Source organism: Lycorma delicatula, chromosome 1, assembly GCF_047948215.1.
Source record: "Lycorma delicatula isolate Av1 chromosome 1, ASM4794821v1, whole genome shotgun sequence".
Taxonomy (NCBI): Eukaryota; Metazoa; Arthropoda; class Insecta; order Hemiptera; family Fulgoridae; genus Lycorma; species Lycorma delicatula.
The window spans coordinates 67,848,594-67,864,392 of NC_134455.1; the positions used below are offsets into that span (position 1 = coordinate 67,848,594).

Genomic DNA, 15,799 nt, shown 5'->3' on the forward strand with positions numbered 1-15,799 from the left:
TATAAAGTATAATATTTTTAACAAAATAAATCCTTAGCAAAAAATTTCTTTTGGCGAATAAAACTTGAAAAAAATAAATAAATATTTACATCATACTTATTCAACACTGTGAACAAGTAAACAACCAAACTTAGGACACATTTATTTGCAAAAACCATAGTCTGTGATTATTATACCAAAATACTAATACCGCCTGTATGATACAGCAGAACACCACAGCCTTTAAACCAGAAAACGCTACATTCAAATTGTGATCAGGCTTGGCATATTACAAACACTACAATATTTCCTCACCGCATTCTTATACACAAGTTTTGGCTTTAAGTAGTAAATTTTACAACAAAAAAATTCTTTTAGCTGAAAAAAAATGTTTAACTTAAATGAGTGTTAAGATTATCAAATTTAATTTTAATTAATTAAAAATATTAAAAAAAAAAAAAAAATAGAAAAGTAACTAAAAGTAAAAACTATCGATAAAAATATTTCTGTTTTACATATTTACCATCTGCTCATCAGTTCCATGATTGATATAGTCAACACCAGGTTCAATGCCGAACTGTTCAACATGATTATTTCCTGTAACAAAATAATTATGCATTTGTTGTGGCATTACACTGAATAAACACTAAAAGAAATCATACAATTTCACAATATAAATAAAAAATGAAGGCCAACATGTACTTTTCTTATAACAGTCAAAATTTGACATGAAAACCAACAAATAATGAATTAATAGTCTATAAAAATGTTTAACTCGACAACAACCTTCACTCAACATAAGTAAAAGAAGGAAATTTATAACAGCTTTAAATTTACTTCAAGTAGAACACTACTTGAAATTACTTGAAAAAACTATTGAATGATATGGTGGAGGTGGTGGGAAGGCAATATTTTTATGAATATTACTGTCACTAGTACTTAAAAACCAAGATTACAATTTATTTACATTAACAACTAAATACATTAATAATAATATCTTATAATATATTATAATATAATATCTTATAATATCATTATTAATATATTATATATTAATAATAATATTCATAACAATATCTTATTATCATTACCTAAATTTTAATACAAATTGTTAGGAGTTAATTACTAAAAATAACTTACATCCTTTGCGTCAAACTCATAAAACTATCCCATCAAACTGTATACCGATTCTTTTCAAATGCTATAACCTACTCTTCTGAAGTAATCAATGATAATAACTCACCAGCTTTTCCTGATTATTTGAATAGCGATAAACATCTTGAAACATTTAATGCCCCGTATGTTTTTGTTGCAGATTATCATCCTCCAATATATATCCTCTATATGTATTCATATCAATTTTTCCATGTCTTATCTTTCCTAATTATTTCTGTCTTTACCATCCTAAACATTTTTCTTTTCTCTTAACATCTCTCTTTCTCAAATATTTAATGCAAGCTTATTTCTTTCATTTTTTCTTGAATTTCTTTTTATCATCATTTTTATTTGATAATTAACATATAAGATCCAAGGACTTCCTCAGTGGCTTCAGCACAACAGCTTTCTATGCATTCATACTCTTAAATAGTAAATCTGTTATAACTGGTTTGTCATACAACCTACTTGAATATAAAGCCCTAGTATTTTCTTCCCTTAAGCTGTTTAAATCACATTTTACCACAACCAACTGTCACATAACAACAGTTTTCCTATTGTCTTTGCACCTCACGCACATAAATAGGATATTAAAATCTTCCTGAACAAAAAATATCACTTTCGATCGCATCTGTAATTTTTATATCTCTTAATCCAACATATAGTTAACCTTAAGTTTAGTTTAACAATCGAATAATCTAACATTGACTCTAAAACCTCAGTAACTTGATGCCACATAATCTAGCTAATATTCATACAGGTAAAAAAAAAGGTTTGTTACCTTCTGCTTATATTCTTCTAGAGATTTTAACACTCTTAGAAGGGTGTTCTAAAATATCCCCTAACCTTTTTTTAACCTTTATCATTTATTCAATACTATAATAAAAATTAACTTTCTTGTAATCCTATTAAATCCAAGTGGTGATAGTCATATCGGTACAAATTATAGTAACAAGTTTACTTCAAATATAAATGGTTTAAAATTGGTTGTTTTTTGTTACATTGATGGTTTCCTAAACCTATTTTAGCCTTTTAATATGTGAATAATTTCATAAATATTTAATGGATAAAGTTAAAACATTAAATATTTCATTTTTAAAAAACAATCAAAATTAAGCATCTAAATATACAATAAGATCATCACTCATTACCAAAAGCGGCAGAAAAAACTTCCACTTTAATATAATTAATATGGAGAGAAGCATAAAAATTGATTATATACGATGTAATTAGGAAAACGTTAATTATTTCTTTACACAAGAATTCAATAAATTTAAACTAATCAAATAACATCATTCCTTATGAATTAAACTAAATTAAATCAGAAAACCTAGTAATTTTCATAATTTAATAAACAATAAATAAAATTTTTTAAAACTGTACACCCAGCTAAACCCGTTTACATCAATATTATACTCAACAACTAACCTTTCATAGCAATATAAACATGCTCTGCTCTGACGCACATATTCTGAATCTTGCCAACATTGGCTAGAACTTAATTTTTTTTAGTTTAATCTAATCATAGATGGAATGTGAACATTACTTATGCGAAATTTCCTAGTTCCAAACTTCTGCGAAGCGAAAAAATAAAAAATTTACAGTTTTGTAGCGAAACATCAACTGAATAACCTTCAGATTGTGTTAAACATTGTTATTAAATGAAAGCTAAATTTATATATATATATATATATTGATAATTTTATTTTATTACTTTTTTAACATAATTTTTCTACTGAAATTTAAAAACAGATTTAAAAGTAAATGTACCCCAATCAAAAAAAAGTTAATTTCTTAATTTTATTTTTTATTGTTTTTCTATTCTTTCTCGGTTTTATTTATTTTAACAATATTTTTTTTTATACACATTCCAAACATAAGTTTTTTTCATAACTAATATTATATCTTCTTTTGTTTTCAGTCATTTGACTGGTTTGATGCAGCTCTCCCAGATTCCCTATCTAATGCCAGTCATTTCATTTCAGTATATCCCCTACATCCTACATCCCTAACAATTTGTTTAACATATTCGAAACATTGCCTGCCTACAAAAGTTTTCCCATCTACCTGCCCTCCAATATCAAAGCGATCCAAGATGCCTTAAGATGTTGCTTGTAAGTCTGTCTCTTCCTTTAGCTATATTTTTCCAAATGCTTATTTTTGCCATAACACAAATATGAAATATTGAGAATTTTTTTCTGTCTTTCTTCATCATTTTGCTTTCAGTTTTCATTAAAAGAATTATTGTTACTCTACTCTAATGTGTTATATATAATTATTTTATTTTTTAAGGGTTAAATAACAAGTTTTATTTCTATTGTAACCTGGTAGTACAATAAATTGAATCCTTTAAAAGTAGTCATAAACAACAGTATGTAATAAACAATTCTTACGATTGAAAATTATTTTGTAGTTAATTTTTGTGGTAATTTATTTTTACGGATGATGTACAACCACAAATTACCGCAATCGTTCTAACTTAAACCTTTTCAAAAATGTTTGAACATTTTCTAAAAAACAAAGTTAATAACCTTTTTGGACCTACATAAAATAATCGTAGTAAAAAAATCAAATCTCTTTTCAAAAAGATGAAAGTATTTATATTTATGTAAGTATAAATAGCTGTTTATTTGAGGTAGTAAAGACTACTTTGCAGAATTTATACTAAAGATATGTACCAGTTGGAATGTATCTTGACATCCATAAAGCATTCAGATTTCTAGCACATCTGCATTTAATGAATAATCTTGAAGTGTATGGTATATCAGAGCTGTCTCTTTGAATCTGTTATCGTCTTAATTGTCAAACGGGACTCAGGCAGTTTGAGAAAAAGGTGTTATAAGCACTTAATTAGTCGTTCAATGTGATAATCCTCAAACAACAGTGTTAGAACTGACATTTTTCATAATTTATATAAATGGCTTGTGTAAACTCAATGGAAAAATTTATTGGATTCAAAGAAAAAATTTACTGTTTCACAAATTAATATTTGTTATTTTTGAGGATGATTCAGTTAATGAGTCATTACTTAAGGCAAATGAGAATGTCACTGTGATAAAAGACTGGACAACAATTGTCTACCAATTAATTTTGATAAAACTAATAATCAAAAATATGAATTTTAAAATAAATTTAAAATTCATAATTGTTAATATGATTGGGTTGCGTCATGACCTGATAAATACATCAATTTTGATTTTTCTTATCATTATTATTATTATTTATTTTTAGATTGACATTTAAAATATGGTCTACACATTAACCAAGAATGTTGGTTAATATTGGTAAAATCTTTTTATAAATAAAATATATTAATTAACAGGTTTTTTAAGTACATGTTCATTACGTTTTGTCTGTTGTTCGTTGCAGCAATATGTGATTTGTTTTGGATGTATAATACAAAATAATACTTAATACTCTTAATACTATCATTTAAAAATGATACAGACCTCATTACACATGCTAATTAAAATCTTATGTATTATACCAGAGATTATTCAATGAACATTTTGTACAGGGAGTTCAAGAATTCAATGTTCCTTACATGAAAATTCCCTTTTATGATGTTTAGCTATTTTTGTTATGTCTTCAATCATTTGACTGGTTTGATGCAGCTCTCCAAGAGTCCCTATCTAGTGCTAGTCTTTTCATTTCGGCATACCCCCTACATCCTATGTGTTTATTATCTATTTAACAAAGTTATTGTAGGTAAACATATTTTACCCCAATCTATTGGTTTTCACCCCAGATTTTTCACTACTGTAGATACGCTTCTGGAATCTGTTTTATTCGATTTTCCAGGCCAAAAACGAAGAAATCAGTAATTCTGCCCCTTAATTAACGTCCTAAAAATTTCAGTACGACTTCATTTCACCGGGCTAGCTAAAATCCGAGTGAAATCTTTCACTAGACGTAACTCGCGAACGAATTTATTTTAGGACATATGTTTATATGAATTTTTTCCTTAATTTTCACGAGTGGAATAGGTTATGAAAGTCCCGGTTGAACTTCAGGATACACGTCATATATATATATATATATTTTTTTTTTTTTCTTCAGTCATTTGACTGGTTTGATGCAGCTCTCCAAGATTCCCTATCTAGTGCTAGTCGTTTCATTTCAGTATACCCTCTACATCCTACATCCCTAACAATTTGTTTTACATATTCCAAACGTGGCCTGCCTACACAATTTTTCCCTTCTACCTGTCCTTCCAATATTAAAGCGACTATTTCAGGATGCCTTAGTATGTGGCCTATAAGTCTGTCTCTTCTTTTAACTATATTTTTTCAAATGCTTCTTTCTTCATCTATTTGCCGCAATACTTCTTCATTTGTCACTTTATCCACCCATCTGATTTTTAACATTCTCCTATAGCACCACATTTCAAAAGCGTCTAATCTTTTCTTCTCAGATACTCCGATCGTCCAAGTTTCACTTTCATATAAAGCGACACTTCAAACATATACTTTCAAAAATCTTTTCCTGACCTTTAAATTAATTTTTTATGTAAACAAATTATATTTCTGACTGAAGGCTCGTTTCGCTTGTGCTATTCAGCATTTTATATCGCTATAAAAATAGCAATGGTTTAGCTATAAAAATATCAATTTTTTTTTTAATTTTTTGCTTCATATAAGTTTGGACCAGGAAATCTAGAAAAGGTAATGTTCACATTCCACCTATGATTAGATTAAATGAAAAAAAAAATTATGTAGCCAATGATGACAAGTCTCAATTGTTTCTTACTTTATAGTAACAGTGTTCATACTACAGTATGTATTAAAACTGAATACTGAATAATAATACAATGGTCTAGAATCATACGATATTACTAGCATCCAATGATCATAATCAGTGACTGCTTTCAAATACATTTGTAATTCCTTCATACTAAAAAAAAAAAAAAAAAAAAAAAACAATATTAATTAAGTTTAAACCCAACTTTAAATTTAAGTTGAAAACAGTGAGGTTAGAATATTTAGAAAATTAACAAAAAGCTTTTACATTCTTTTAAACATAACTGCATAAATTAGACTATATCTTTTATTATTTTATAGTACTAAAATTAAATTACTTCAACCTTCCGTCATTATCACGTATAATGACAGAGGCTTCCCCATCTTACTAATTCCTTACGTACAGTTAATTTTATGATATTTCAAACAGCAAATAGTAAAGAACATAAAATAATTCCTAACAATGAATATGGGATAATAAAAAACAAGTAATGAATAAATAAAAAAATAATTCTTTATTATACATTTTAAAAATCTAATAAATTTTAAAAATTGGGTTACAGAAACTGAGAGATATGAAAGAACCAAAAATAGCACAAGACACAAAAAAGTAGCACAATACACAAAAAAAAAGAACATTCACCACTTCAAAAGAAATTGAATAACACCACAGATTCACAGGAAAAACAAAAACAATGTAACAAGTATACCTGGACAGAAAAACGTGGGAAATGATAAAGGTAATGTAGAAAAAAAGAATCTGAAAAAGGGAATTAGTTGAAATAATGCAATCTGTAGTAGCTAAAACAAAAAAAATAAATAGTACTAGTAAGAAATCAAGTTTCTACATTTTCACACTGACTGACCATCAAGCCCTGGAAATATTTACCAAAAATTGTTGACTGCCTTTTTAACATCCAGACTGAATTAACTGTAACTCAGTAAGATTACACTGGTCAGCACAATTTTTGTCATACAAGTACCAATAGGTGTACTTATGCAGTTTTTTATCCTGTTTTCAAATATGTATTCGGAATTTCTTCATCACCCACAGTTTTTTTGTTATTTTAACTATTTTAAAACATTTTTTTGTCCATTGTCAAGTAAAAGCTCCTCGAGTACTGTAAACATGATTGAACCAAATGAGCTAACTCAAAGAGTAGCATTGCTACTCTTATGCAGATTCAAACGTGTACAGACATGTATAACTGTGATCTAATATACCAAACATTCATCAGAACGATGCCAGTTGTGAGTTAGTAGTGAACCAGTAAACATGTCATTGTGAGTGCTTTGTGTGTCTGAATTATTGTGTATTACATATTTACAACTTTTTTTCTTTTAATTAGTTGTTAGTTACAAAATGCCTACAGTTTGTTTAAATCATCCTAACAATTTTTGATATCTATGTGGTGAAGTCCCAAAGATGAAGAAGACTTACTCCATTAGTAAAAAAGTTTTATGAACTTTATTTTGGGTGTAAAGTCGGGGACTAAACAAGGGCCTGGGCCCCACATACCTGTTGTTTATTGTGTTCTAGACTTCCACTGCATGGAAAAACGGCACATGGCACACACTATTTGCTATCTCTATGATTTGGAGGGAACCCAAAGATCACTGTTCTGACAGTTATTTCTGCTTAACTAACTAAAGGGATTTTGTCAAAATCAAAACATACAGTGGTATACTCTAACTTGCAATCTGCGATGAGACCAGTTCCACACTGCGAAAAATTGTCCATACCAAAGTCCCCAGAACATGTGACATTAGATGAAGAGAGCTCAGAGTTTCGTGGAAGTAAGAAAGAAAAAGAAACAGATTCTGGTGATACAATTTTTTGACAAAGCAGTTCTTCTGAGCCTCATTTACTGACTCAACAAAATCTTAACGATCTCATACGAGATTTAAAGTTATCCAAAAATCGGTCTGAAAAGCTTGCTTCCTGGCTAAAAGGATGGCATCTTCTACAAAAAAATAAAAACATATGTACTTATTGTAATCGTCATTCTGAATTTAAAGATTATTTTTCTGAAGAAAATGGTTTGGTATTTTGTAATGACATTTCTTCTCTTATGGAGACACTTTGTAATGAACATAACCCAACAGAATGGCGCTTGCTCACTGATTCCTCTACAGTTAGTTTAAAAGCTGTGTTTCTGCATAATGGCAATAAATTCCCATCAGTACCTGTGGCTCACTCTGTTAATATGAAAAAACATATGAAAACTTTAAATTTATATTGGAAAGACTTCAATATGAAATGTATGAATGGAATATTTGTGGCAATTTGAAGGTAAATGCCTTATTCTTGGTCTGCAGTTTCTTTTTTTTTGTGAGAATGGGATAGTAGCAATAGAAAATACCATTTCATTAGAAAAGAATGGCCTAAACGTGAATCATTCATTCCTGAACAGAAAAATGTGAAACATGACCCATTGTGTAATCCTAAAAATGTGTACCTACCTCAGTTACATATCAAACTAGGATTACTGAAGAATTTTGTCAAGGCCATGGACAATACCCCTGGCTTCATGTACTTAAAACAGAAGTTTCCCAACATTAGTGATGCAAAAATTAAAGAAGAAAGTTTGAGGAACTACTAAATCTACTGAAGAAGGCAGCTTGATAAGCATTCAAAAATGTTACTCAGAGTTTTTTGGGAAATTGAAAGGTGGAAAATTATTGTGATACTGTTAATGATCTTATAAAAATTTGGGTTGTAATAGGTCCTTAAAAGTAGACTTCCAACACTCACACCTAGATTTCTTCCCGGAAAATCTTGGCGCAGTGAGCGATGAGCACGGGAAACACTTTCATAAGGAGATTTCAGCTATGGAAAAGAAATATCAAGGCAAATGGAATCCTAATATGCTGGCCAATTATTGTTGGACCATCAAGAGGGATACTCCACAGGCGAAATATAGCAGAAAATCGGCATTTCTTACTTTCTAGGTAAGTCAAATGTTTGAATATTATGTAGTTAATGCAGAAAGTATTCAAGTTTTTGAAATTATAAATACCTGTTTCTCAGAAACCTTGTGTGATGTGGAAAAACCAATATTATGTTTGAATTCAGGAGAATTATACTATCAAATTAACATATTTTTCTTCCTGAGACAAAAAAAAATTCTTTTTTGTTCCTCAGTGTTATCTACCAAAATACCTTATAAACAGAAACTTTTTTCCCATAAAATTCCAAACAAAGGATTACTATACAAATTCACATCACATAATTTTTATTATAAGGTTAAGATATTGTTACTTACTACTTTGTGTTAACATTTTTCCTCAACTGAAACACTTAAGAAAAATACTTAAAATAATGAAGACTTAAGATAAATACTAAAGAATAATGAACCACCAAAGTAAAACATACACACTTTACTTACTAAACATTTATCTAATTTTTTTTTTTTTTTTTGACATATTACTCATTATCAGAGAACTAACGAAAACTAACCTATCAACATTCTTTTTAAATCTCCTTATATAATGATCGTCATTAATAGAAATAATAAATAATTTTAAGAAATATTTCTCTGACAATGATATACTGAAAAAAATTTTAGATATATATTCGATATATAAATATCTTTTACTAAATGTTTTAATCTTTACTTGTGGTTCAATTAAAATTCTCTAACCCTATTCCCTTTTCAATAAAATTCACTAACACTACAATATATAAAGTTTACCACATCAGACACTTCTTATTTACACTGCGTTTCTGGAAGTTTCATACATTATATGATTTACTACAATAATTGATTTACAGATAAATAAATATTTATAATAACTTGAAAGTCTTCTAATATTTTTATAAGTTTTTCTTTCTTATCTTTCTTTCTTGGCAAAAAAAAAGGTGTAGATAAAGAAATTACAAAAGCTGAAAAAATGTTACACCAATGTAAAATAATACAATTATATATTACTTGAAACACCACATTAATTTAAAACGGAATTCAAAACACTGTTACTAATACAATACAACAAACAATAAAAGAATTTTTTATTATTTCAAACAGCATCTGTTTCATAATAACTACAAATTACTATAATTTATGCACATAAATTTCAAGTAGACAGTAAAGATAATCAAATCGCATATCTTGAGAGGCAACAGAAAGGTTGCATTAAAATATACCTAGTCACACTGCTCCCACCCTATGCTAGTAATGCTAAAAAAAAAAAAATAGGAATAAATTGATAACATGCCATCTAAACAAGAAATATTTTATTGGGTGCAAGCTAAATAACATACTTAAAAAAAAAACTAAAATAAGTTGATAAAAATTACTAATTTTGTATTAAATTACCGTGATATATTTTCTTCATTTTTCAGTACATAATCATTAATAATCACTTGCATAATTTTCTTTTCATCTCTACTTACTTAAAAAGGCCTATCATTTTTATTTGTTTTAATTCAAATATTCCGCTGAAAGGGATTGGTTCATTTAATAGTTAAAAACAATTTCTTTTTTTTGGTAGTCACAGGATAATAAAAAATTATACATACAGTTAAGTCAGGAACAAAACATGTAGATGAACAGAAAACAAAATGAAGAAAGTTTTTGATTTTAAAATGTCAAAATATGTGAACACTTGATTCCTAAATGAACACTAAAAATATATGGCATGCATTTTAGTACTATTTCAATAATTAACAGAAATAAAATTATAACTAAGAGGAATTTACATAAATCTCACGCCCAATAGGACAGCATATAAGTTAGAATATTTTTGTCACTTACAAGTATACAATTATCTCTATCAGGTGTTAAATCACACAAAAGTTTAAAAAACATGCATATATGCCACACTATTGTGAATTTATTAACACAGAAAATAAAACAAAATATATAATTAATTTACTCATATTTGAAATGAAAATAATAAATAATGGAATACTAAGCATTTTATAAAACAACTTTTATTAGTTACGAGTGACTACATTCTTACCTACTAAGTAGAACAAGGTCATGAAGATGTATGTCAAGTTAGTAACTTATCATAGATAGTTTCACGTATAAACAAAAGAGTGTGTCTGTGATATGTAACTTAAATAATTTTTTTAAATTAATAATTTAATGTTACAAACATAAAAAAATTAACATTTTCAAATACATAAAAATACAAACACTTTTTGTCTGGCATTCCCTACTAAAGAAAGCTCTATACACTAAATAAAAAATTTAAGATCTGGTCTTCAGATATATACAAGAAACAATAGTAGTAATAACTCAACAGAAAGAGTACAAATACCAATTTGTAATTAAAGAGTGTGAGTTCAAATCCACTTCAAACTGGTTTAAAATCAATAAATAACAATACAACCACTACAATACCTTTCTAGTAATCTATGATCTTAACTTATCAGAAACTTTAAAGGTGAAAGCAGGATGGATTGGGACTAACTATATGATTATGAAAGATGATAATCAGTATTATATTCTATAACGTAAAAAATAAACAAACTCTAATTACAACTGCAAGGCAAACATTACTAATTGAAAGAGGTTATAGTTATTAGCCATAAACAAATGCAAAAAGTGTGCACAAAAACTGTACTCAACATCACTCAACTTCAATGTTACTGGGAAACTATTAATAGTGGCTTGGGTATTTTTAATAGCGACTTCAGGGGTTGGCGTAACCCTTCATTACCCTTAAGTAGGGTTACTTCATCCCTTTAATTCACAGAATGCTAATCCCTGAGATGTTCCAAGTGTTGTTGAACATTAGTTTGTATTGATGAAAATAACTGTCTTATGATGGACATGAAGCCGCTAGTGGAGGTGGGTCAGGCTGAAGCTTTAGAGTTCAGTTATCCAAACACCACACAATTCTGAGAATGGGCAAGATTGTTCCTTTAGGAACCTTTATATCTCCTCTCAAGCGCCTGTTTGATTTCTAAAGGAAAAGCAACTTTTATTGCAGAATATATTTAAGCTGGTCGCAAATTCATTGATTAGTAAGCAATGTGTTTCCCACACTTAGCTAAATACCTCTATCTCCTGAGCAACTGTGAACAGGATAATCATCTACTACACGGTGTTGCCAGTTTTCATTTAAATGGGGTTGTCTCAAACTTCAACTCCTCTGAAGTTACACTGTCTCACAATTTTTTCCTTATCCTTGATCCCTCACTCCTAATTTTAGAGTCAACAGTATATGTTGAATACTGCAAGGGTCATTGCAAGAAAGCTGGATCATAAAGTAAGTGCACCCTTAGGGTGATTATGAAGGGAGGCTGCCTATGGACTGACACAGGAACTCTGTTCCTGCCTGGTAGCTGGATAATAATGATAGCTTAGGTTTTATCACTAAGTTATGTAAGTTAAGTTTGTTATCAAAAAGTGCAAGATTTATTCACAACTTTCATTAGCAAGGGTAAAAGTGAATTGAATAACTTGTTAATGTATTTTAATTGTTTGTTTATCATTCTGTAATTGACTATTTATTATTTTGTAATTGACTATTTATTAATTATCAATTTATTCATTCTAATGAGTTTACTTGCAATTCTTATAATCTGAAAAAATACATAACTTCAGTATTTTTGGATAAGTTTATGGTTAGAAGGAACAGTGTTTTTAGCAGTTTTTTTGACTTCATTACTCAACCCCTTTGAGTAACAAAATAAATTTTATATGGTTTTAAAAGTACATAAAAAGTATTACTGCTGTAAACAGTTCAGAGTTCTGCCACCTGTCCCACATGTGGTTTTTTGGCCCCAAAAATGAGACATTTTCAAAATCTTACAATTTAGCAGCCATTTTTTTAATGAAGGATGCTCAGTAACAGTCCATTTTTTTTATAAGTACTACAAGTACCTGTGAGTTACAAGGTAAAAAACAGACCTGTTCCCTAAGTCCTTCATTATTTACTTTGGGCCTATAATTTTAAAAAAATAACAATTTGTAAACATAACTTCAGTAAGCATTACAAGATTTGGTTATGTAACAAAATGAATTTTGATTACACTAAGATGAAGTTCCATCTTTACTCTTTCCAAAAAGCTCTTTTTGACACACTATATGATGTAAAATAAGAATGCTACAGCTCATTGAAAAATTGATGAAAATGGCTGTTTTTACCTGTTGGCAAGTTAGAAAATAATCTATACTCAAGAAAAAATTTTTTTTAAATATAAAAAATATATTTTGGCCACTACAAGGTGGGTAGTTATCTAATACCAAATATCATCAAAATCAAAAATAGTGATTCAATAAATTTTATGAAAATTAGTTGAATTAAAATGGAATACCCCCAATAAAGTAAAAATTGTTTTACCCCTCTCCTAACAGATTACAGAGATTCTGTAATCTCCACATCTATACATCAAATTTTATAATAAAATTTTGATAGAATTAATTTTTCTAATACGAGCTACCACACAAAATTTCATAATTGTAAACTGAACTCTCCTAAAAATGTAAAGCTAAACATAATTGGACCAAAATCAAAAAAAAAAACTAACCAAACTATAAATATTTTTGGACTCAGGGAACATTGACATTGAGGAATACAAAAATCCTAAGACAGAAAACATACATTTATAGAGCAATAGTATAATTTTCCTCGGTTATATAACAGTATAAAGTATAAAAAAAAATAACTATAATTAAAAACTAACTACTTGTAATAAAGACAATTATCTAAAAGGAAATAATAATTTATTATGAAAATATGACATTAATTACATCAGTTAACAAAATTACCAAGATAGAAAGAAAGATAAACATAGAACATAAAATATTTTTATGACCAATATGTTTAACCTGATTGATAATCAATTTAAAATTAATGATTTTAAAATAAAATTATACTCCTTACATTTACATAAAACAGATTTTATGCTTTTGTGATACCACGTTATTGATAATTCAACAATTACTATAATTTTGTCACAACTGTCTCCTTCAAATAATGTAATAAAAAAAAATAAATTATATAAATTTTACCAATAAGTACTGAATTTTAAAATAAAAATTTAATACCATAATTAATTTATGGAAATGCCTACAAATAAAACAGCTGATGAAATAAATTTTGTGGGTATGGTTATGGCTCAGCCACACGAGATTAAAATGAATGTTACCATTAAAAGACTGTAAAAAGATTGTAAAACCTTTTACAAACAAGGAATATTCAAACTTCCAAATCGTTGGCAAAAGTGTGTAGATCATGCAGGAGATTACGTAGAGAATTTATGAAGGTATGAATTGTGTATGTTATTAATCAATAAATTTATTTTTAAAAATTAGTTTATATTTGATTTACCCTCACAGTTTAAATAAAAGACCTTTGCCCAAATGATTCTGGGTCGTGTTGTAAATACAATGCCTATTTTATATATACTTACATAGATTACATATATATATATATATATATATACATATTATTAAATGACTAGACTGACAAAACAAATATTTAATTTATACATAAACAAAACCACAAAGATTAACTGGTTTAAAGAAATAGAAAAGATCCAAAAACATTAAACATTTCTAAGGATCTGCATAAAGGCAGAGATAAATTCAGAAAAGTAACTAGAGAATCTAACTTTCCAGAGAGAAAGAGAAAGAAGGGTATAAGTCAAAAGTGTGCAAACGTGATGTGTAGTGATCGAAATGAAACGAAAAAAAGATGGAATACTGCTAAAAACTATATTCTAAATTAACACAAAATAATCATAAATTCAAAATAATGAAATGCTAATACTGTATCAATGAGTTAGTTTATATCATGAAGCAAGTTTGTAAACACTTGAATACAAAGAAAAAGGAGGCTTACTCTTAACCAAATAGGTCGATTTCAATGATTGTTTTTAATATTGTGGAAGATAATAATAATCTCAAGATTTCATTTTTTCTGCATAACTTTGGTGAAAAACTTTCTGAAATGAAAAGTTACATTTGAATTTGAATTGAAAGTAAAAACAAAAATTTTATTTTGATTAGAAGTCTTATATGATAATGAAATCTATCCTGATATCTTTCTGGTATTCAAAATATCTTTATGTAAAAACTCAAGAAAATTTCAAGAAAAAATCTCTAGTTAGTGTAACATGTGGTTTTGGGTCCAGAAATTACAAAAAATAAAAACATTTTTGCTTGAATTAAAGAGAGGGTTTGAGTAAGATGAAATATCATCAGAAAGTATGTTGCACCATAGTGGCATTAAATTATGTGAAAAAATTTAGAGAATACCCTTCCAGTAAAATCTTGAGTTATGAGACCCGTAAGGTCTTTCCTTGAGAAAGGATCTGCAGTCTGATTCCCTGCCGTAGACCAATTTTGACCAAAATTAAATGTTACCAATTTACTATTTAATTTTGTACATGCCAAACTTCATCTAAATTGGTCCATCGAGCCTAGAGATATCAACTAAGAAACAGGCCAACACACATATAACCTTCTAAAATTTTTCAATGCTTTTCACAAATTTTTGGAATTTTTTTACAATTTCTTTTTGGGAGACTCACGTTCTTATCAGTTCTATTCAGGGTCTGTCAGACCAGGTTCTATTCCAATCACTAAGATCTGGGAAGATCCTGGCAGGCAAAACATTGACCTTACTACCATGCTTTCCTTTATATAGTATACTTCATAACTACTCAATACAACTTAAAGCTAGGAAAATAGAAAATAAAAATAAAATCCCCCACAAAATCTGAGAAATAATACTTTTACAACTTTTCTTTAGATTTCACTTTTGAAGTTAACAACAAATTAAGGGTTAAAAAAGGGTAGGAGCTATTTTTAATTCAGCAACAACTTCTAAAAGTTGAAATTTAAAGATTTTAAACAGTGTTTCTTTTCCAATTTTTAGTTTTATTCAGTTTCGTTTTTTAAGGATCTACACATCTGACAACCTTGCATAATAAACTCAGAGTAAAAATTCAAAGGACTACAAAGGTG

General features: G+C 28.3%; 1 protein-coding gene across 2 annotated transcripts in view; it reads right to left on the minus strand.

Moving 5' to 3' along the window:
* Nucleotides 1-15,799, minus strand: part of anne (polyamine-transporting ATPase anne boleyn) — a 229,047-nt gene that overhangs the window by 146,695 nt on the left and 66,553 nt on the right. For both annotated transcript variants that reach the window (XM_075356201.1, XM_075356192.1), the window contains exon 2: nt 503-576. In XM_075356201.1, the coding sequence (XP_075212316.1) occupies nt 503-576 (74 nt within the window). The remainder of the gene's footprint in view (nt 1-502; nt 577-15,799) is intronic.